The 21,129-nt window shown below is 43.8% G+C and overlaps 2 protein-coding genes and 1 long non-coding RNA gene across 8 annotated transcripts in view; 2 read left to right on the top strand and 1 right to left on the bottom strand.

Moving 5' to 3' along the window:
• The first annotated feature begins 2,031 nt into the window (after positions 1 to 2,031).
• LOC106570215 (uncharacterized) lies at positions 2,032 to 2,746 on the top strand. The gene is made up of 3 exons (XR_001320627.2): positions 2,032 to 2,121; positions 2,264 to 2,448; positions 2,660 to 2,746. It is a non-coding gene; the product is annotated as an uncharacterized LOC106570215 (long non-coding RNA).
• Positions 2,747 to 3,904: 1,158 nt separating this feature from the next.
• Positions 3,905 to 10,293, top strand: LOC106570209 (lanosterol 14-alpha demethylase). Its single transcript, XM_014142295.3, has 10 exons — positions 3,905 to 4,397; positions 4,581 to 4,679; positions 4,904 to 5,080; positions 5,255 to 5,381; positions 6,361 to 6,535; positions 7,212 to 7,331; positions 7,491 to 7,686; positions 8,063 to 8,158; positions 8,443 to 8,611; positions 8,908 to 10,293. The coding sequence occupies exons 1-10, from the start codon at positions 4,227 to 4,229 to the stop codon at positions 9,084 to 9,086; spliced, it is 1,509 nt and encodes a 502-aa protein (XP_013997770.1). The 5' UTR covers positions 3,905 to 4,226; the 3' UTR covers positions 9,087 to 10,293.
• A 69-nt stretch (positions 10,294 to 10,362) lies between these two features.
• The window catches only part of LOC106569851 (A-kinase anchor protein 9), a 158,787-nt gene continuing 148,020 nt past the window's right edge, over positions 10,363 to 21,129 (bottom strand). For 5 of the 6 annotated variants that reach the window (XM_045694733.2, XM_045694738.2, XM_045694736.2 and 2 more), the window contains 23 exons: positions 21,052 to 21,129; positions 20,702 to 20,842; positions 20,561 to 20,605; positions 20,245 to 20,382; positions 20,000 to 20,044; positions 19,193 to 19,885; positions 18,877 to 18,937; positions 18,399 to 18,520; positions 18,056 to 18,256; positions 17,018 to 17,185; positions 16,574 to 16,703; positions 16,100 to 16,313; positions 15,764 to 15,914; positions 15,238 to 15,594; positions 14,326 to 14,631; positions 13,773 to 14,005; positions 13,542 to 13,647; positions 13,119 to 13,304; positions 12,671 to 12,877; positions 12,258 to 12,490; positions 12,028 to 12,122; positions 11,432 to 11,689; positions 10,363 to 11,252 (listed from right to left, as the gene is read on the bottom strand). The exon at positions 21,052 to 21,129 is cut by the window's right edge and continues 969 nt beyond it. In XM_045694733.2, the coding sequence (XP_045550689.2) occupies positions 11,209 to 11,252; positions 11,432 to 11,689; positions 12,028 to 12,122; positions 12,258 to 12,490; positions 12,671 to 12,877; positions 13,119 to 13,304; positions 13,542 to 13,647; positions 13,773 to 14,005; positions 14,326 to 14,631; positions 15,238 to 15,594; positions 15,764 to 15,914; positions 16,100 to 16,313; positions 16,574 to 16,703; positions 17,018 to 17,185; positions 18,056 to 18,256; positions 18,399 to 18,520; positions 18,877 to 18,937; positions 19,193 to 19,885; positions 20,000 to 20,044; positions 20,245 to 20,382; positions 20,561 to 20,605; positions 20,702 to 20,842; positions 21,052 to 21,129 (4,212 nt within the window). In that variant the 3' untranslated portion in view covers positions 10,363 to 11,208. The remainder of the gene's footprint in view (positions 11,253 to 11,431; positions 11,690 to 12,027; positions 12,123 to 12,257; positions 12,491 to 12,670; positions 12,878 to 13,118; positions 13,305 to 13,541; positions 13,648 to 13,772; positions 14,006 to 14,325; positions 14,632 to 15,237; positions 15,595 to 15,763; positions 15,915 to 16,099; positions 16,314 to 16,573; positions 16,704 to 17,017; positions 17,186 to 18,055; positions 18,257 to 18,398; positions 18,521 to 18,876; positions 18,938 to 19,192; positions 19,886 to 19,999; positions 20,045 to 20,244; positions 20,383 to 20,560; positions 20,606 to 20,701; positions 20,843 to 21,051) is intronic. The other variant, XM_045694734.2, reaches the window with a different exon arrangement.

Here is a 21,129-nt window from a genome sequence, read left to right as displayed (position 1 = left end):
TTTATCAATATATTCGGCTCTATTTACTCTCAGATTTCGAAAAAACGAATTAGCATCAAAGTACACATAATGCAAGACTACAAATCCCTGCATGTCGTCTTTAGCTGACACCTTTGCTAACAAGTATTGTTTCAATTGAAATAACATTTCATTTTTGGGGTGTAAATACAGGTGAATATATTGATAAAAGTCCCCTTGTCTTAGAAAGATTTACACGGTTATAAAACGTCACGCCACAGCCCTTATTTTAAGTGTTTCTAAAATCCCCCTATGGGAAGAATGAATGGTGGAAAAACTATTGGAATTGTTTCCTTGTTTGACCGCTAGGTTTTATGGGTATTATGACTCATAGTGTGGTACTCTATTCCATAGCCATGGGAAGTAGGGGTGCTGTAGCACCCCCTGAAAAATCATAATCTGTAGCGTGGGCAAAAAAATTGCACACCCCGACCCCAAACATCTTCTCGCTGCTATGCTCTATTCAATCTGTGCTACAAATGTAATTTCTGATTGAGCCGACATATGCCGTGAATGCAGTCTCCGGTAACATTGCCTTTAAATTTCAATCACGCTGTAACGCTGAATTTACGGATTGAATACAGCCCCAAATCTAACCCCTATCTTGTTTCGCAGGGTTAATACAAGTCAGAGATAATGTTGGAAGACATGATTGACCAAAACTCTCCTTTGGAATTAATTCAGGAAAAACCTGTGAAATTCCTCACTTTATCAAACAATGAGCTAAAAACACTTCCAGAAGAAATAGGACACTTGAACAATGTGGAATTCTTATCTCTTCAAGGAAACAAATTAACTTCAATACATTCAGCTGTCCACTCCCTGCACATCCTCAAAGCCTTTGGTATCAGTAATAATACAATTGTAAGGCTTCCGGATGAAATCTGTCAGTTTGAGAATATCACACATCTCAATTCAAGCAAAAACAAACTCAAACACCTGCCATCTGCTTTTGGAGATCTCGCCACCTTGGAAATTCTCAATCTAAATGGCAACCGACTTACTTCTCCACCAGAGTCTTTTGGATGCTTGAAGAATATCACGGTTGTACATTTGGAGAAAAACAAGCAGTCATACCTTCCACAGGTTATATGCCAACTCCCTAAACTCTTTGAGCTCAATCTCTCAGGGAACAAGATAGTGAGTTTACCCAAGCATTTATCCCAGCTGAAAATAGGTTCTGTCTCTGAATTCCAACAACCTGACAACTCTGCCTTCAGAGCTTTTCTGCTTGACTAACATAGAGGAACTGAATCTGTGTAGAAACCAGCTAACATTGATTCCTGATGATGTGGAGAAATTGAAGGGGCTCAGAGTCTTGCAACTTAGTCACAACAAGATAAAGACACTTCCTGAGAAAATAAGCTCATGCTCAAAACTGCTGCATCTCTGCATCAGTGGAAACCTACTAACAAAACTTCCCAGGAGTATTGGGGCTTGGGAACATCTCAGAGTTACTGGTGAATAAAAATCAGCTAGAAACACTGCCTCGAGGAATCTGCTCTCTAAAAGAAATCTCTGTTCTGGAAAGCTCAAGGAATCATTTGGTTAATTTCCCCCTCAACATAAGAAATGTCTCTCTGTTGACCTTAGTGGATCTCAGTTTTAACCACCTCCACAACTTCCCAATGGGTCTGTGCTCTGGACTTTCTCTATGTCAGCTTGACACCAGTAAAAACATTTTATCGAAGTTACCCCCCAACATTGGTGAAATCCACACCTTGCAACGCCTGAATCTCAGTAAAAAAACGATTCACTGGCTTATTCCCCAAGCATCTCTACCGACTTCACAGGCTAATCCATTTGGATCTGAGCTACAATTCCATTCAGACCATTCCAGAAGGAATCTCTGGCCTGAAAAGAGTACAAGTGCTCCTACTTCAGGGGAATACTGAGTTCCCCCTTGAGTTGCACCATGTTAGGGCAGTACAAGTGCTTGACCTGTCTGATAATCAGATAGGGTGAGTTCCATCAGAAATACGAGGACTCAGAGAACTGAATGACCTTAACCTTTCCAATAATCAGTTCTTCCTATTTCCTGTGAAAGTGTGTGATCTGAGATCACTTGAAAAGTTGAACATCTGCCACAGAAGAGGCATCAAGGTAAGCTATAGTGAGCATAAATTAAGATAACTTTTTTGCACCAACCATTAGAGCTAAAATACAATTCATTAACATTTTGGACAGATATCAGAGCTAAGGTTTTCCTCAAAAGTTTCTCATCATCTGTGTGTCTTCTTGACAGCTAACCACACTGCCAAAGACCTTGTCGAAATTAAGATGTTTGAGAGAACTGGACTTCTGTAGTGCAGCAGATTCCCGAGAGCATCAGAGAGCTGGATCACCTTACTAAGCTGATAGCCAATAACAATTCCTACCTACCCAAATCTATAACATCCCTGCAAAGCTTACAGCATCTTGAGTTGAAAGGTAGGCATCATGCAAAGTGTAGTTAGAAACCACCAGAGCATGTTCTATGTAGCCAGCAATACTATATTTGAGAGAACATGTGAACTATCAAAAAAGTTATTATAGTAATTTAGTAGCCTATTTAGTGTACATTCGAAGGACCTGTTATTATGCAAATCATCCATGTCTCCTCACTGATTTTAAAACAACTCCACAATGCTACTTCCTGTAGGGAATCTTCTCCAGTCTTTACCTTCTGATATGGGCCAGCTCCAGTATCTGAGGAAGTTGGAGCTGGAGGGGAATCCTCTCACCAGACCTCCTAAGCAGATCTGTGACGGACACCAAATATTCCCCATTGGACAGTACCCTCAGCTCTGAAGTAACCTGGAACAGTGGGGATAATACACAAGCATTCCACAGTACATTTCATATTCAAATGGTATTGTTGTTTACTGTATGCTTGGCAAGTGAGGTAGTGTTGCAACTTTGTTATAGAGCACATCTTACAAAAGTCTTTCTGGTTTCTGGCCAATAACTTGCAGGGCGATGACTTTGATCACTTCTGTGAGAAACTTAAGATACCCACTGAGGAGTTTAAGACCAAAGAGAATAAACGGTATGACTTGAATCATCGAATAAACCTCTAATTTGGCATAGAATTTCATTGATAGATAGTGTTCCTCAATTTAATTTCAGTGTCCAATTACAATCGAGGAATTGATAGGAATTGGAATCACTCAATTTGATTTGACACCCAATTTGATTACTTTGTGTGTGTAGGGCATCCCAGAAGGAAAAAAAAACATGCAGGCCCTGACTCTGTGGAGAGACTTATTCCATAGTGACCAGGAGGCATCTGTCATAGCTGACCAACTTGTGAGAACTCTCCTCTCAGGTTCAGGCCATCAAGATATATGCCAAAGCCGTAAGACTTTGAATACTCTATGCCAAATGTGCTATATGAATAGAGGCGTAGTTCATGACTTTGTGAAGTTGGAAAGTGAGAGGAGTAATTTGTTTTTCATAAATGTACATTTACCAAGTGAATCCATACCAAAGTATTGATTATTGTTTGACCATGAGAATAAATGCAATTGGATATGCATCAACGTTGTGTGAAAGTGGTTGATGGATTACAAATTAAATTATAATCATTCAAAATCATAACAGTAACCTACACAAACATAGCCTACATCTAGGCATATTGCTTTGTAACGTTCACTGGTATAACAAATTCGATTGCATTTGACACACCCTTTAGTGACTACAGTAGCTACATCTATACCTATTCTACGCTGTATGTAGTTCAACCAATGTGATTCTCCTATTGAGGCATTTCGCTTAACTCGGGCAGTGACATCATATAGCCAGACATCAGTCCAGGTAGTGATAGCCAACCGGAGTGCAGGAAGGCAGCTGCGGAGCTTGGAGTTATTTGACAGACACACAGCGACTAGCAAATGAAATTGCTTTATTTGTCAGGCGGGGGCAAGACTAACTTCACATCTACAGGTAGAGATGCCCAGGAAACAGTAAAATCTTTCACGTATTTTCATTTAGTGCTATAATGACAATGGATGAAACTATGCCTTTGGAATAAAGAGGGATTTTACTGAGCGATGGGGAACACTATTTTCTGCTAATACTAATAGCCTGGGGCCTTCTGGAAAACCGAATTAGATGTTGTAGAAGCGACATCACAACCGGATAACAGATTCGTTGCAAATTCAAGGAGTCTGACGCAGTAGCCTACAATATTTTACAACAGTTTGAAAGAAACAACATAAGACGTAACAATGGCTATGCATTTATATCAAGTTAGTAGTATGCTAATAGAAAATACAGTCGGGAAAATGAGTGACAACTTGACATCAGTGGTCCTTGCCGTGTCTGTGATAACCCTAACTTTGGGATATATTTCTAAACTGGTGCTCAAACAGTCACAATCTTCTTCAGAAGAACACAAGGTATGTACATGAATAATAAATCAATTGAGTTACAGTATATATTACATTATTATTAGGTCTGCTACAGTGAATGTTACAGTATCACGGCGCATTCATAGCCTATTGCATATTGTCCAAAATCACAAAATCATTTGACTTGTGTATTTTATTTTTGTAACTAAATTAATGTTTTTCTTTTCTCAGAAATACCCACCATACATACCTTCTAGCATTCCATTTCTGGGTCATGCCATAGCATTTGGGAAAAGTCCCATTGAATTTCTGGAGAATGCATATGAAAAGGTAAGAATACAGTACTGCTGTAAAGTATACTTAATATATTTTAGTGCTCAAAGTGCTACCTATTTTTGTTTACAAAATGTGCAGTAATAAATTGCATTCACTTTACAATAACCTATTTCATATAATACAGCTTTTGAATCTCTACCTTACTGGTGTATAGTGCCATGTGAAAGTGCCCTTTATAGTAGGTGCTAAAACAAGGTTTATTTTCTTTCTATTCACAGTATGGGCCCGTTGTCAGCTTTACCATGGTGGGCAAAACCTTTACCTACCTTCTGGGTAGTGAGGCAGCCACACTGATGTTCAACAGCAAGAACGAAGATCTCAATGCAGAAGATGTCTATTCTCGATTGACCACGCCAGTTTTTGGAAAAGGGGTTGCCTACGATGTACCTAACCATGTAAGCGAATAAATACTTACGGAGATACTCCCTTTTGCACTCACAAATGTAGAGAGAATGTTACCACACATAAAGAAGTGTTGACATAGGTTAATGAGATGAAACAAACTTATCATAAACTAAGTATTGATTTATCTAATTAAGTTTAATTATGCCGCTCGTTTTCTTTTGTAGATCTTCCTGGAACAGAAGAAGATGTTTAAGACAGGACTGAACATCGCCCATTTCAAACAGCACGTTGAAATCATAGAGGAGGAAACGAAGGAGTACTTTTCACGATGGGGAGACAGTGGGGAACAAAGTAAGATGACAGAGCCATTAGAATTGGTCAGAGTTTCTACAGTATTCCATGTGGAAAGTAATCCAAATGCCCAGTTCCAAATCGACCCCTAGCCCCTACTGTAGCTACTTCATGTAGACCTAAAAGGATTGAAAAGCCGTAAGCAGAATGACACATTTCCCACTTGGCCTATAAGATGGCAAAGTTGAATTATTAATGCAGTATAATTATCCTTTCAGACCTATAAGAAGAGCTGACTGGATAGGGACTTGGGTTAAGTACAGTGGACTTTAGGTGTCAGCAGTGTCAACTGTTCAGAAAAGGAGCCATTCAAAACAATTTCCCATCAACAAGTTCTCTAGTAATACCTCATGATGATAAAATCAAATCAAAGTTTATTGGTCACGGACACAGATTTGCAGATGTTATCACAGGGGCAGCGAAAGCTTGTGTTTCTAGCTCCAACAGTGCAGTAATACCTAAACAATACACCATAATCAATGTGTTGTAACTACTGTAATACAGTTTGAACCTTGCCATCCATTTTAAGATAGTTACTTTTTTTATCTGTAAAGGTAGGGTAGCAATATGACATTACCAAAAGTAGCATTTAACAGAGCTACTCCTGACACGAATAAAGAGAGTAAGAAGCAAATCAAGTCAACATTTGTTGTCATGTATTGTAGCTATTACATTGCTCAAGAGAGCAGTGATCTCCCATGCACATACACAGATACTTAACGGGTTGCTAATGACTGCAGCCTTTTGCTTCACCCTTGATAGAATCTGTTTGCAACGTGTCGCTGTTTATGAATACGTCATAACGCTTGTTTACACGCCATAACATTTGAGCCGTAGCGCAGTCAAAGTGATCCAGTCAGCAATTCTGACCTCTGTTCTCTCTCCCTCTCTGTCTCACTCATTCACTATTTCCATATCTCTTCCGCTCTCTCTCTTTCACGCCTTCCTAACGCCCCATCTCTTCCCCTTCCTCCCTCAGACCTGTTTGAGGCCCTGTCGGAGCTGATAATCCTGACGGCCAGTGCCTGTCTGCATGGGAAGGAGATCCGCAGCATGTTGGACGAGAAGGTGGCCCAGCTCTACGCAGACCTGGACGGGGGCTTCAGCCACGCTGCCTGGCTGCTGCCCGGCTGGCTGCCCCTGCCCAGTTTCAGGTAAGAGAAAGACTTAATTCATACTGTCCTTTCCTCAACCAAGGGTCAATTCAAACAGTTCCACTTTCAGGTTAGGTTTTTTTGTTTGAAAGACCAAGCTAGACTGAGTTACCAGAACAGTTGCTGGAAATGATGATTCATGAAACTTCATTCATTGTTCTATCCTCAGGTTAGGGTTTTGGGTGATCAAACTGAGTTGGACTTAATTATTACTGTATTCATTCTGTAATAGCAATATGAGAATGCTGCTGCTCCAGTTTCAACTGTTCTGCCTGCGGCTATGGAACCCTGACCTGTTCACCGGACGTGCTTGTTGCACCCTCGACAACTACTATGATTATTATTATTTGACCATGCTGGTCATTGATGAACATTTTAACATCTTGACCATGTTCTGTTATAATATCCACCCGGCACAGCCAGAAGAGGACTGGCCACCCCTCATAGCCTGGTTCCTCTCTAGGTTTCTTCCTAGGTTTTTGGCCTTTCTAGGGAGTTTTTCCTAGGGAGTTTTTCCTAGCCACCGTGCTTCTTTCACATGCATTGCTTGCTGTTTGGGGTTTTAGGCTGGGTTTCTGTACAGCACTTTGAGATATCAGCTGATGTACGAAGGGCTATATAAATACATTATTTCTATAAGGCAGGAAAAAACACAGGTTTTGTCATTTTTGTACAGACGAAGGGACAGAGCACACAGGGAGATCAAGAACATATTCTACAAGGTCACCCAGAAACGCAGAAGCTCTGGAGAGAAAGTGGACGATATGCTGCAGACCCTCATAGATGCCACCTACAAGTAAGACATAAGTGGAGCAGATGCCAGTATTACTACATGTGGTACAAGTATATGCCTCCCAACAGAACTGAAGTGAATGGGCATTTGGTTTAAAGGTGTTCTACAACTGTTGTACCATTTCAGACTGATTCAATCCTAACTATTTCTGCTATTTTTAAGAGATGGGAGGCCCCTAAATGATGATGAGATAGCGGGCATGCTGATTGGTCTACTCCTGGCCGGACAGCACACATCTTCCACCACTAGTTCCTGGTTGGGCTTCTTCCTGGGCAAAGACAAGGCCCTACAGGACCGCTGCTATGCAGAACAGAAAACTGCATGTGGAGAAGACTTGCCCCCACTCAACTTTGACCAGGTCAGAATCCATAACAGGCATATTGCCAACAGCACGTAAATGGCCAAAGACTACAGTACAGCTTTGCTGTTGAAAATATGATTTATGTTCTTATACTGCCTTACAAGTGTTGACTATATTCACAATCAATTATATTAAATATAGGTACATACATCTTTCTGAATTATTTTGTTGAACCTTATTTAGATCCGTTTATTGACCATATTCTATTTAAACCGGGTAATTTGAATATTGTATGTAAGCAACTTCAGTATAGAACCTTTTTTTCTAGACTGCTAAACCACAAGTTTAGCTATGCATTTGGACAGTTTTTGATCATTTCAATATTTGACATGGTCTTTACTTACCTGGTCCTGTTCTCTTGTTCATTCATCAGCTGAAGGACCTGACTATGTTGGACCGCTGTTTGAAAGAGACCCTCCGACTCCGTCCACCCATCATGACCATGATGAGAATGGCACGCTCTCCTCAGGTAAGATCAATATCATTATTTGTTGGGCAGTTAACGAATGCCCATGAAGTCATTCCTTCTACTGTCAAGAGATTTTACAAATCCATTAGAATATCAGTTAATTGAAAAAACGTTTTGGACACTGTATTTAACAGAGAGAAATGGGAATAATGTAAATTGTCCATATATTTATTTATTTATTTACATTGACATGGAATGGAGCCCCAACCCAGCTAAATGCATTTGTGTACAATAGGTGAGTGACTATTGACCAACCCTGACCCTTTGCTTCAATCCACTCCCAGACTGTAGCAGGCTACACCATCCCAGCTGGCCACCAGGTGTGTGTGTCCCCGACAGTCAACCACCGTCTGCAGGACACCTGGACAGAGAGGATGGAGTTTAGACCTGACCGCTACCTTAACGACAACCCTGCCGCAGGGGAGAAATTTGCCTATGTGCCCTTTGGTGCAGGTAAGCATATTTTGTCGTTTTTTTCATCCCTATTAATAGCATGTTATACGTTAGGTGATCTGCCGTCTTTAAGAGGAAACAGAAGTTTCAAAGCATGTACACAATGGTAGGGGAAACATCTTTCATGCAGTATGCATTTTGATTTGTAAAATTTTGTCAGTAGGTGGGGCTCTTGCTCAATATATGAAAATATGAACTTTACTCCCATTCCAAGCTGTCTCATGCAACAATGTTTCAGATTTTACCCTCATTTCCATGACAAAAAAACAAAAACACTGATGTTCACTGTCTTCTAGGCCGTCACCGCTGCATCGGGGAGAACTTTGCCTACGTTCAGATCAAGACCATCTGGTCTACCATGCTGCGCCTTTACGAGTTCAACCTGGTCGATGGTTACTTCCCCACAATCAACTACACAACCATGATTCACACCCCGCACAACCCCGTCATCAGATACAAGAGGAGACAACACTAAGAGACACTGAGCGTAAAACACAGCAGAGAAAAGAGGTTACACCCAGGAGAAGAGCAAGGCTTTGTCCAAAATGGTTTCCTATTCTATATTGTACTACTTTTGGCCATAGCCTCATAGGGCTGCCTCATAAGGCTCTGGCCAAAAGTAGTGCACTATATAGGAAATAGGGAGCCATTTCAGATTTGCCTCAACAAACAACCTTACCTTTAACGGTTTTATTTAGAGAACATTCTTGTACTTGAATTTAGGAACTGTTCAAATTAACACAAGAGTTCTGTCTGAAAATCTAATTCACTTTACTTTTTGTTGCCCCCACCTTATGTTTGCTGTGTTTTTAATTTGCTAGAATGTATTGCAAGCCACAGGAGGCTGGTGAGGGGAGGACGGCTCATAGTAATGGCTGGAATGAAGTAAAATGGAATAATGTCAAACACATGGAAACCACTTGTTTGATGTGATACCATTGTTCAGTTCCAGCCATTACTATGAGCCCGTCCTCTGATTTAAAAGGGACACCAGCCACCACTGATGTAAGCCTAAACTGAATCAGTTTGTTTATTCATAGCCTGATCCCAGATATAGGCCAACGACCATAGGATTTGGCTATGCAACACAAACAGATCTGGAACCAGGCCTCAGCTTTTGGCCGTTCTATTTCAAAATGTCATGGTAATACATATAGCTTTCAAGCTTCCACTGTCTGAAATGTGATATGGAGTCCACTGTGTAGGAGTGACAATACTACTGTAAGAATGAATATTACTGGAGTAAGAAGCACTTAAGCACTGCCTTTTCTAGAGCAGTGAGAAATATTAAAACCACTGATCCTTATCCATTGCTTCATAGAGATCAGTGATCAAACCAACCATCACTGACTTTGTATGTACTGTCCATTCATAATTGTACAAAGATAGAGGACCTGGGCTGGGTCAAACAAAGAACAAGGACTTGAAACGGGGAGGGACAACCTGCACTTGCTCAACAAGAGACTAATTTTCTGTTGTGTGCCCTAATAAACACGACTTGGTGTATTGAGTGGGAATGTTGGAAGGTCATGGTGTAGTTTGACCAATGCAGTGCCTTGATGATGGAAAATGATTACTCCATTTTGTTTAGATTGATTGTACTGTTTGAAGCCTAATTTTGTGAACATTTGCACCTTTTAAATAAAAATTATATCTGAGATGATGCCATGTGAATTCCAGGAGGCGAAATCTCATGTCCAATTTGTCTTCACACCATAATTGCATTGACCGTACATTTCCCCCATACCAGATTCACATTTTAGCTGAAGTTTTATTTTGTTTTACAACAGTTAGTACTAATTACATGTGTACTTGTAAAATCTGATTGTGTGTCAGTGATGCTGAATTGAAAAAACAGCGCGACCACATATTTCAAGTGTTAAAATGCATCTTCAATTAAATTTTTAACAAAATACCCAGAAAATTCAAAGCTCCCACCTTTACAAAAATATGTCTTCTACAAATTGTAGTCTGTCCAAGAAACCATTCTAATAAAACACAGTGTAGTGTATATAGATCCAGTAGCAGCCTCCTCAACAGTAAAGTCAAACATTCTCCATGTCAGAGTTCTCCTAATTCCCGGCTTGGAGAGCTACTGGGCGTGCCAGCCCGGCACTAACAACAATTTCCAATAAAACCAATCATGGTCTTCCGTTTAAGAAACCACGGTTACTTTAATCAGGTGTGTTAGTGCTGGGCCGGAGCAAAGACCTGCACATCCACCTGGTATGTCTCCAGGACTGGAGTTTTCCGGCGAAGCCTGCTCTACATATTCTTCCACCCACACAAAGTAACATACACAGTATAAATTAAGTTAATCAATGTTTTTTGTTTAAATTAGCATTCCACAAATATACATTTAATGTGATTGTGTTTATCCACAACAAAGAGGCAGACCAAAGTTTACAAACATAGAAGCTGTTTCAAGTGCTGGCGACAAAAAGCCTGATTATAAGATGCCCACACTCAAAAAATTGTTTTTGGTCCCCACGTAATATATATATATTGTACACAGCAGAATGATACAAAATACCAAAGCTCAGCACAAGAAAAGGCAACAGTTTCTTCAAGCCAGTTTCAATGTAAATTATAGACTTCTATCTTCTTATTCCAAAGTGCAATTGAGCATATGAAGAAGAACCTAGGAAGGGAAAAATGAAGTTGTTCAGATCCCAAGACTTAACTCTTGACAAGAACATTGGAAGCATCATCTGCACATATTTTGTGGAGTGATTGAATGAGGGCAATTTCTGCTTATGCATTACATTATTTAACTCTAGATCGTATGAGGTAGTATGGTTGGAAGTGTGTGTGTGTTACCTGATTGCACGCTCCCCAGTCTCCTCTGCAGGGCCTCCAGTCTGGAGATGTAGTCTGTGAGAGCTCGGTCAGGGTCGTAGTTCTGGAGGTGAGAGCAGGTCAGAGGGTCCCCAGCCATGTGGAACCTGTGTTGTGCAGAGGAAAGGGCGGAACTGGGGGAGTCTCGTCCAGTGAGCCCCCTGCTGGCCCCTCTGATTTCCCCGTACACCTCCACACTCCCTGGATGCAGGTACGGTGAGTCTGTCCTCACCTCGTTACCTGAAGAGGAAGAGAAACAGTTGTCAGTCCTCTGTGTGGTTTTTCTCTCACAAAACCGGATCAATGAGTCAGCAATGAAAAGGTAATTAAAACAATGAAAAGGTAATTAGTAATTTTCTGCTTTTGTTTGAACCTGGCACTTTAGAATATTCAGGTTATTTATTTAGGTTAGCTAGCCGTGTGGACCACCTGACCAATCAGCATTTAATTGATTACAAGTGTGTAAGCCTAGGTTAGCCTAGCTTGGTTCTTTACCATTTAACTCAATAACCAGTTCATTCATTCCAAGTTCATTTTCTTTGTGTTGGGGTTAGTGTGATGGAATGTGATTTCCATACCTGGTGACTGTCCCAGACCGTTTCTGTTCACGTTGCCAGATGTTATGGACCTCATCCCCGTAGCTTTATGCCATCGCTTGACCAGGAAACGCATTCTGAAAGAACAGAACAGTTTGATTCAAAAAGATAGAATAGAGGACCATTAGAGTACATATATCATAAGTATTAGCTATACCATAGCCTCCTAACAGTTGCAACACCATCCTACCACTTCAGTTCTCATTGTTTACCTGGAGAGGGCGATGGAGACGCGGACAGCCGAGCGGAAGCGCGTCAGCCCTCGGCGGCGCTGCGTCGGGGACTCCAGACTGCAGTGGGAGGGCTGGCCACCCATGCGGGCGATAAGCGACAGCGTGGCTTCCTCACACTCCTGGAAGCCGCCGAGTAGCAGCAGAAGGTACTTCTTCTGGTAGATGAGGGCCTTGCGGAAACTCTCGGAGCGCAGGTACTTGCCATACATCCTCTGGAGAAGGGCAACAGGAGCGAGAGAGAGAGGAGTGTAATAGTGTAAGCGTGAGAGTTAAGTGGGTTTTATAGATGTGCAACAATATATTTGCTATTCACTTCTGACAAAGAGTGGAAAAGTGGTTGATTTGTAAGGAGGTGAGTGTTATGGAGAGATGCAGGGCAGCTTTGAGCTCACCTTCAGTGTGGCGTTGTCTGTGTCCGGTCCGGTCATGTCTCTGAGGGACTCTGTCCTGATCTCTCCCCTGAGTCGGGTCACCTCGGCCTGGGCTAGACGCAGGCCCTTCTCCAGCCGGCTCCTCTCCCTGGTCCAGGACTCGCGCTCCGACGAGAACAGAAGGCTGGTCGCCTCCTGCTGCTTGTCCACGCCGCCTCTCCTGCTGGACTGGAGGGAGGGATAGAGGTAGAGAGGAGTGATGTTAGGGTGGTGCAAATTAACGCAATGTCTCCACACATTTTTACTTCTCTGCCATTTCTAGGTGCTTCTGCAATCCAGTATTGTACTCTCTGTCCCATCTCTAGATTCCCACCCTGCCACTGGACCTGTATAGTATTAGACTATTACTGTACTGATCCCAGACCAGTCACCAGCCCTGAATTGCATTAGATCTAATATTGTAACTCACGCTGTCCCCTGATCCCAGACCAGTCTGGCGGTAGCGTCGAAGCTCATCTTCCAGGCGGAGGACCTGGTTGCGCAGATCGTTCTTCTCCTCTGTCAGACGGCTGACGAAGCCTGTGAGCTCAGCATTCTGCCTCAGCAGCCGCTCTGTCAGGGAGCTGGACTGGCCTCCCGCCAGCAGGGCGGTGCTCTGTAGACACAGCAGAGAAGAAATGTCAGTACTCAGTAGCCACTGAAATGGAATAGCTTATTCCTATATGTGCAGGTGTGGGGCAGGGGGATACTATTTAAGTCTGACTAAGACCAATGGTTGTTTCCTGTTGGGTTTTCTATGTGGTTTATGTATATAATGTGTGAGCTGTGCTAAGATATTTTTGTAGGACAATAAACAACACTCTAATCTAAGTAGTCTGAAGTGTCATCTTACCTCAGGGACCAAGGGGAGTGCTGGGGACTGCTGCAGCTTAGTGATGACCTCATCAATATTGGTCTGCAGCCACGACAGCCCTTCACTGTCCACCTCCGTAGTCAGCCTGTACATACACACATTAATCTACACCTGCACATATTGACCGGTTCACTTCAATGAAAAGTTGAACTGATGTATATAACATGTACAAATGTTTTGAGACAAAGTTGTTAAGAAATTGTGAGATACCTGCTAGAGCCCTTGCTGACCATGGTTCGGATCTTGGCTGCGATGAGCTGCAGTTTGCCCAAGACCTTGTCTGAGTGTTTTGGGTTATGGTGAGGGGCGAGGTTGCCTCCTGTCCCAGTGACCTCAAGGAGGGAAGGCGCGCTGGATTCGATAGTAAGCATGTCGCCAGGCTTCTGCTGGAACACCCAGTCTCTGGTCCGGTCGGTGGGAATGCCTCGCCACACAACCTGCTGCTGGCACAGACACGGTACAGAAAAGTTTCTTTATACACCTGTCAACAATGGGTGTGGCTGAAATAGCCGAATCAACTAATTTGAAGGGGTGTCCACATACTTCTGTATATATAGTGTGATTATTTTATCATACATAGCCGGGTTCTAACAACAAGAGCTTAATAAACGCAATATATTGTAGTACCAATAGTTAATAAAACAATACAATATTCCTATTGGATCTTTCTATAAAATGCATTTCAATAGTACTATCTGATTCAAAAGCGCTGCATTTGGTTCATCCAAAGTGTATGAATGTAGGATATATGAATGTGACCCACGTTTTGGTTATCAGGCTGCTGCTGCGTCCCGCTCCCTCTCATCTCCCTCCCTCTCATCTCTCCCAGCCGGACCACTTTCTCCTGCAGCATCTCCTTCTCTTGCTCCAGCCGCTTCCCCTGCTGCACCTCTCTCACCAGCTGCGCCATGGCATCCCGCGCCTGCTCCCCCAGGCTTTCCAGCTGGCCCCTTGCCTCCCGAAGAGCTTCCTGGTCCTGGCATGACCTCTGAGCTGCCGAGGTCAGCTCCTGTTCCCGTCCCACAGCCTCCAGCTTCTGGGCCTCCACCTCGTCCAGCAGACTAACCACCTGAAGAGGGAATAAATAGGAGGTCACAAGATTTCGTGGGAATGCAGAAGTGGAGGTAACTATAGTTACTATAATAGTAATGCCTATGTAATGTCGTCATGACAATTTGAAGAAAGCAGATGCACCACCTGATAAGCTAATAGGGTGGCACAATTTAGAAGGGGTACAGAATCACATGACATAACTGGTCATAATGCCAACCCAATATATTCGCTAGCACTTTCTGTGAATCTCCTGTGTGCAAGGCATTGATAGCAGCCTGGCTGATGCGACCACACAGCTTGAAAGAGCTGTGAATCACTGGTCTGGACAGGAGGCCGTTTGTTAATGCTCAGAAATTGTGCGGACTTGATTGGTTCTCTCAACCAGAAAAAAAATCCTGGGGGGTTGAGACTTCTCGTTGTTTGGATTTGAAAATACAACAGTTGTAATGGAAGGGGGCGGCGCTCGGGGGCCGTGTGTGGCTGTGGGTGTTTGAGTGAGAAAGACACAGTGGAGAACCAACCGGTAAAGTACATTGCATCATAAGACTTACTGTAAGTAAAGTAGTGTGAATGTACTTGTGTGTGTGCACGCATCTGCTTCATCTACAAACAAACAGCCCACCTGAGCATGCTTCTTGTCCATCTCCCTCCGCAGTCCCTCCAGAAGAGCTTCGGATGACATCGCCCCTCCCACCACTTCATCCTCCCCACTCTCAGCCCCCTTCCTCTCTGGGCTTTCACTCCAGGAGGAGCTGTGCTGGCGTAGCTCCTTCTCTCTCCCCAGGGCGCTATTCAGCTCCTGGGCCCGGGCTCGCTCTGACTCTAGTTGGATGTGGAGCTGCGAGGCCTGGGTCTGCAGCCTGGAGCGCTCCTGTTCGGCCTGGATGGAAAGCTGGGAGGTGGACTGGCGCTGCTGGTCTAGTTCTGAAGTCAGCTGGGCTACGTGACTCTGCTGTTCCTCCAGGGCCAGTTTTAGATCCTGGAGGGAAGGGGTGTAAATACAAAGGTAAGTGTGAAAAACACTTGAGTAGACCGACTAAGGTGAACACATCAGTAAAACACTGCATTTAAGTCAAATACACTACAGTGAAGACATGTGAAATTACACTGGGACACCGGTCTACTACCTTATCTAAAAACTGTCTTACCTCCAGCTCCTCGCTCTCCAGCTCCTCTTTCTTGTCAGATTTACACTTCTCCTTCTCGAAGGCCCACTGCATCTCTCTGGCCTTCTTCTGTTCGTCTGCCAGTCTGTCCGTCAGGGTGTCCACCTCAGCAGCCTTCTGTGACACCTCCGTTCTAGAAACAAAGACACCGGTCTGGATCCATCCAACAGCAACTAGGAAGGTAAACTAGATGTGTATACAATACCAATGCTATTTCTGTATATCTCTAAATAGTCTTACCTGAGAATGTTCTGCTCTTTTATGTGTCAAACTAAGACACTGAGTGTCTGTTTGTGTGAGTGTGCATTAAAACCTTACCTGACTGTGTCCAGCTCCTTCAGGTGTTTTTGCTGGGCCTGGAGCGTGGTCTCCAGCTCTAGTTTGGTCTGGGCTAGCTCTCCCTTCAGCTCCTCCAGCAGTGCCCTGTCAGCCTGCTGCAGTGTGGGGGGCTCCTGAACGCCACACAAACCAGCCTGAGGGGCTCCTCTCTCCCTCTGCTGCTCAACACCAGGCTGAACACTGGGCTGAACACCTGAGTGGGACGAGCAGCCGGACAAAACAACATGGAAGGAATTAGAATCAGCTGCTGTTTTTCCTTTTTATATTCATAATATTGGTTGCATTGAGTTGAATAGCTGTGACCTCATCTAAGACAATTTACTATAGATATTACTCAATCAATAAATCAATGAATTTATCCATCCATCCCCCACACATTCATCCATCATCCCCATGTGTCCTTACCACCCACCCACACAGCATGAGAAGCAATTGGAGGGTCAGACTACAGACCTTGATTGGATCTGCCAGGCTCCTGGGCATGGATTTGTTGTAGCTGGGCCTGGAGCTGCCGGATCTCTGTCAACAAACTGCTTCTGTCTGCAGCCTGCAGCATCCCCATGGCATCCCTGTGATGGGCATCCTGTAGATTTACACACAGACACAGTTTAGCCTTGGAACTTAAAAACAATGCATATAACCACTAAGTTTTTGTACGAAGTGGAGAAATAGACCCTAGACTAAAACGGCTCTATATTTTTGTATTACCTGTTGGCTATATCCCACTCTCCAGCTAGCTAATAGGCTAATACCAAGATAAAAAGGTAACGTCTAAGGCTAACCTGAGTGTTAAGTGTTTGTTAGCTACCCGCTCAGCTAGCATGTGCTCCAACTAGTTGAGGCTAATGCTAAGGTTAGCCAGAAGTTAAGCTAAAGTGTACATAGTTTTTCAGTAACCTGCTCGGCTAGCCTGTGCTCCAGATGGTTGAGGTGGATGACAGCGTCGCTAGTGTCCAGCTGGTCCAGACGGGCATAGAGGGTGCTCTTCAGCACACTCCGCTCCCTCACAAACACCTGCTGCACTGCCCCCAGCAGCTCTCCACGCCAGTCCGCACTACCTGGAGTCTGAACATGCACATAGACATGCATATTTACAGAAAATGATGGGAAAAAAGGGGTTCTGAAGGCTTAATTAAGCATTAAAAGCCATGTTTCACTTAACCCATCAAAGTCTTAGCCCTGTCTAAGATGGGGGAGGGGGGTTCTACTAAGATTTATGGAACTGTTTTAATAAGGTCATACCAAGGATAATTTTGCTATTTTATTTTGAATTTTAAGACCCCTTGAAGTACCAAAAAAAGTATTTGATGAAAATATTTATTTGGCCTTACTGCTATTAGCCCAGACAAACGCATGAAATAACAGATTCACTAAACTTCCAAAGGAAGTTTGTTCTGAAGTGTCTATCCTATATCTCAAAAGATATAAGATCAGGAAACATTTGTTATACATACACACACACGTGTTTATTTTTTACATGTATTTAACCTCTTATTTTTGTCACTAAACAGTCTCCATATATATTTCCATAATAATTTTTCGACTGGGACCTTCAGACGAGTCTTGTGAGGAGTGTGTTTCCTAGAGCCCAAACTCATCGGACGCTACAGAGAGAAGTTGGTAGATCAGCTGTACCAACTTCAGACGAGTCCCAAGACGCTTGTGGGGGTCGAAGAGCATATTGTCTCATGGTCTGACGAACACCGCTCTAGCTCTGTCACCTTTCACCGCAGATGCAGAAGCGCGACATATATCTCTAACTTAAACTGATGTTTTTGGGGGGGATTTTTGTATTATGCCAGTTCGATTTTAACAGGGACACAGACATCAACCTTGGGGGTTAAACTGAGACCAACAAAACCCCTACTGTATTTAAGTGAGGCTACTAGTACAAAGTATCCACGCTACACAGTACAGATGCTACCAGTACTGTACCTGTGTTTCCCTGCTGTGCGTCTGCATCTGGGCAATGAGGGCCTTGAGGGACTCCACAGTGGCCAGCAAGGCCCCTCTCTCTTTGGGCCAGCCCTGGGCATGGTGGAGCAGACTGGCTGGGTCAGCCTCACCCTCTGGGATTGGCAGCTCCGACAGGGACAGCACCTGCATACCCTCCTGGTGCACCTCGCGGAGCAGGTTCTGGAGGGGACACATATACAGAGATTCATCTCATAAACATTAAACCATGTGCAAACTAGACATCTACACCAATACACTCAAATACACAGATTGGCATACAAAGACATGCTTAACTTTACATTGCCAAATGCAGTTCTTGTACCTTAATTCTGTCAGGCAGCGCATCGTCTGTCTCTTTCCTGGCTCCCTCTGGCGTGGTCCTAAACTCCTGCTGCAGATTAGGCAGGTCATAGCCTGTCCGCTGACTCCATTCAGAACTGCTGTCTGCAATAGGGTACACACAAGATTAACATTGCATACCAATGGAAGCAAAAAACTATTTAGCTGAATAGGCATGCAAAATAACATTTTCTCAAATCATGCAAAGCATCCTTCGTCACAAACACCAGCAAACATATGCATCAACTCAAAAGACTCACACCATGACTCGTAAAATGGGGTGTTTGTTGATAATGTATTGTATACATATTTATGCATTGATTGTGAAGGTGTTATATCGCCTAAGGTATTGCGATTACTAGGGAAAGCATGTAACCTCTTGAGAGACACTTGGCATAGCATTGAATACGGAGGCTCACATTTGGCATGGAGGTGCAATGTGTGACACTACAACAACTTACCACTGGTGTAGCCGTCTTTGAATTGCGATCTTGCGGGACGCTCTGGTCTCAATGAGGGGGCCTGGAGGGCATGAAACCAGGTCAGAACACAGAAGAGTTTGAGTTCCTTTACCTCCCCACTCCCCCATAAAAATGTCAAGCTCATCATGTCGGTCGTGTTTATTAAGCATCAAAACGAAAGAAAACAGCCGAAACCGGGTTCTGCAACAGAAAACGAAAACAAGCTTCCGGGTAGACTTTTGTTCTGTTACTCACTTCTGTTTTGTGCCTAATGAACACAACTCAGGTCTGCTGAGATGTCGCCCAACGAACTCACCTCATGAGAGCATTGCAGCTTCTCGATGACGGTCTTGAGAACCTTACACTCCTCCTCCAGCATCTGAGCGTCCCTCTTCAGGGCCTCGCTCTCTGCGATGTGCCGGGCTTCCATGTCCAGGATCTCCGCTGCGTGCAGCTCCTGCATCTGTATGATCTTCTCCTGGTACTCCCCGATCATCTCCTCCACCTCTTCCTCTGACACAGACCTGGGCTGGTCAGATGTCTGGGTGCCAGCATCTGTACGAGGCAGACATTGAGATCCATTAAGACCAGTCGATTTGTCGGAGGTTTGGTTCTCCGCGGCAGAGATCTTCCTGGAGAGCGATGGTTTGTCTTTGGCAGCGGCGGCCATTTTTCCCTTGGCTCCATGACGGTGGTCTTTGACTACTTTCTTTTTCGGATTGGAGGCTGGTGCCGGCTGCTGCTGCTGGGGTGAGGGAGACTGAGATGGTGATAGTGGGGATTGTGGTGACGGTGACTCTGCGGTTTTCGCCAAGGCTACTCTGAGCTGTTGGAGCTCCTCTTGAAGCTGTGCAATGGACAGGTCGCGGACTTGGAGTTCGTTCTGGAGTTTATCGCTGCACTCCCTGAAGCTGTTCAGGTTTTCTTTGGTAGCAACTGCCTCTTCTCGGACCTCCTGGAGCTCTTGGAGAAGCTTGGACGCGGTGGCACCGTCACCTTCCGATGAGGCCTGTGAAGTTGGGAGACACCAAATTCCATACAGAAGTGAAGATATGCCAATAGATATTTTTCCATATTGTTGCGTAAAGTTGGAATATTCTTCCATGCAGCAATATACACTTACCCGGTGGAGTTCTCCCTTGAGATGTGCTATGGTCATCTCTCTCTCCTTCGGTACAAAAAAATGGGTTAATCACTGAAAAGACTACAAACATACAACTTCCCATTTGATCAACATTTTTAAGTGCACAATTATCCACATAAAATGGACAGTTAATAAAATTGACAATTAAGTTTGGCACTGGAAGACTGCGACTCCAATAGTTTTTTGCTCTGCTGAACACTGGTTGATTGGGATTGTGTTCATACCTGTAGCAGCTCCTGTAGTTTGTCACAGCGTTCCCTGTAGCTGCTGAGCTCCTCTTTGGTGGCAGCGGCCTCCTCTTTGACCTCCTTCAGCTCCCGATGGAGCTCAGACACCTTGGCCTCATCGCCTCCCGATGACACCTGGTGTCAAAGGTAGAAGTGTTAGACGTTAGAATTTCTAGAATTTGGATTTCAAGACAATGAATTTAAGGGAATGTCAAGAACAAGAAAGTATCGCAGTACTTTAGCAGCACTGAGGCAGTAGAATTGTACTGTGTCTGTACCTATGGTAATGGGAGGAACTCCCTTTGTTTCTTACCCTTTGAAGGTCTTCTTGAAGCTTTGCTATGGCAACCTCTTTTGCCTAAAAAAGGAAAATGTGATAATTGTAACTCCCTTTCAAGCAACAAGTTGAATGGAGCCCTAATCAAACATGGTTGTTGAGTGTGATATTACATACCTTGAGCTCCTGCTGGAGTTTATTGCTGTTCTCCCTGTAACTGCTGAGCTGTGCTTTCGCGGCTGAAGCCTCGTCCCTGACCTCCTGTAGTTCCTGTATCATCCCAGATACAGCCGGGTCGTTTCCTCCAGAAGATGGAGTCTGGTTCAGAGTTCAAAGAGATAGCAGCTTGTCAGCAATTAAATTGTGAAAAACATTACAGGCAGTGTAGGCTAAAGGTAATTCACTCATCGATGGGAAGTACTGCAGGCTAACTCTAACCACTAAAAAGTGAATTTATAGGAGGCAGTGCAGGCTAAAGCTAACTTAACTTTAGCCTTAACTTATTGCCTATGGGAGATAACTCCTACCTCCTCGGCCGGAAACGTTCTCTGGTATCCACCAGGCTTGGTCGTCCTCATCTGATTGAGCAAATCCATTAGCATGAC

The sequence above is a fragment of the Salmo salar genome, chromosome 14 (assembly GCF_965601325.2).
Source record: "Salmo salar chromosome 14, fSalSal1, whole genome shotgun sequence".
Classification (NCBI taxonomy): domain Eukaryota; kingdom Metazoa; phylum Chordata; class Actinopteri; order Salmoniformes; family Salmonidae; genus Salmo; species Salmo salar.
Note: the sequence above shows the minus strand (reverse complement) of the source record. Positions and strands in the feature narration are given on the sequence as shown.

Excerpts from the sequence above, each read along its gene's own strand:
- LOC106570209 (XM_014142295.3), top strand. The coding sequence starts at position 4,227 with ATGGCTATGCATTTATATCAAGTTAGTAGTATGCTAATAGAAAATACA. Across the intron at positions 5,382-6,360 it reads GGGAGACAGTGGGGAACAAA|ACCTGTTTGAGGCCCTGTCG; the intron begins GTAAGATGACAG and ends TTCCTCCCTCAG. Across the intron at positions 8,159-8,442 it reads GAATGGCACGCTCTCCTCAG|ACTGTAGCAGGCTACACCAT; the intron begins GTAAGATCAATA and ends ATCCACTCCCAG.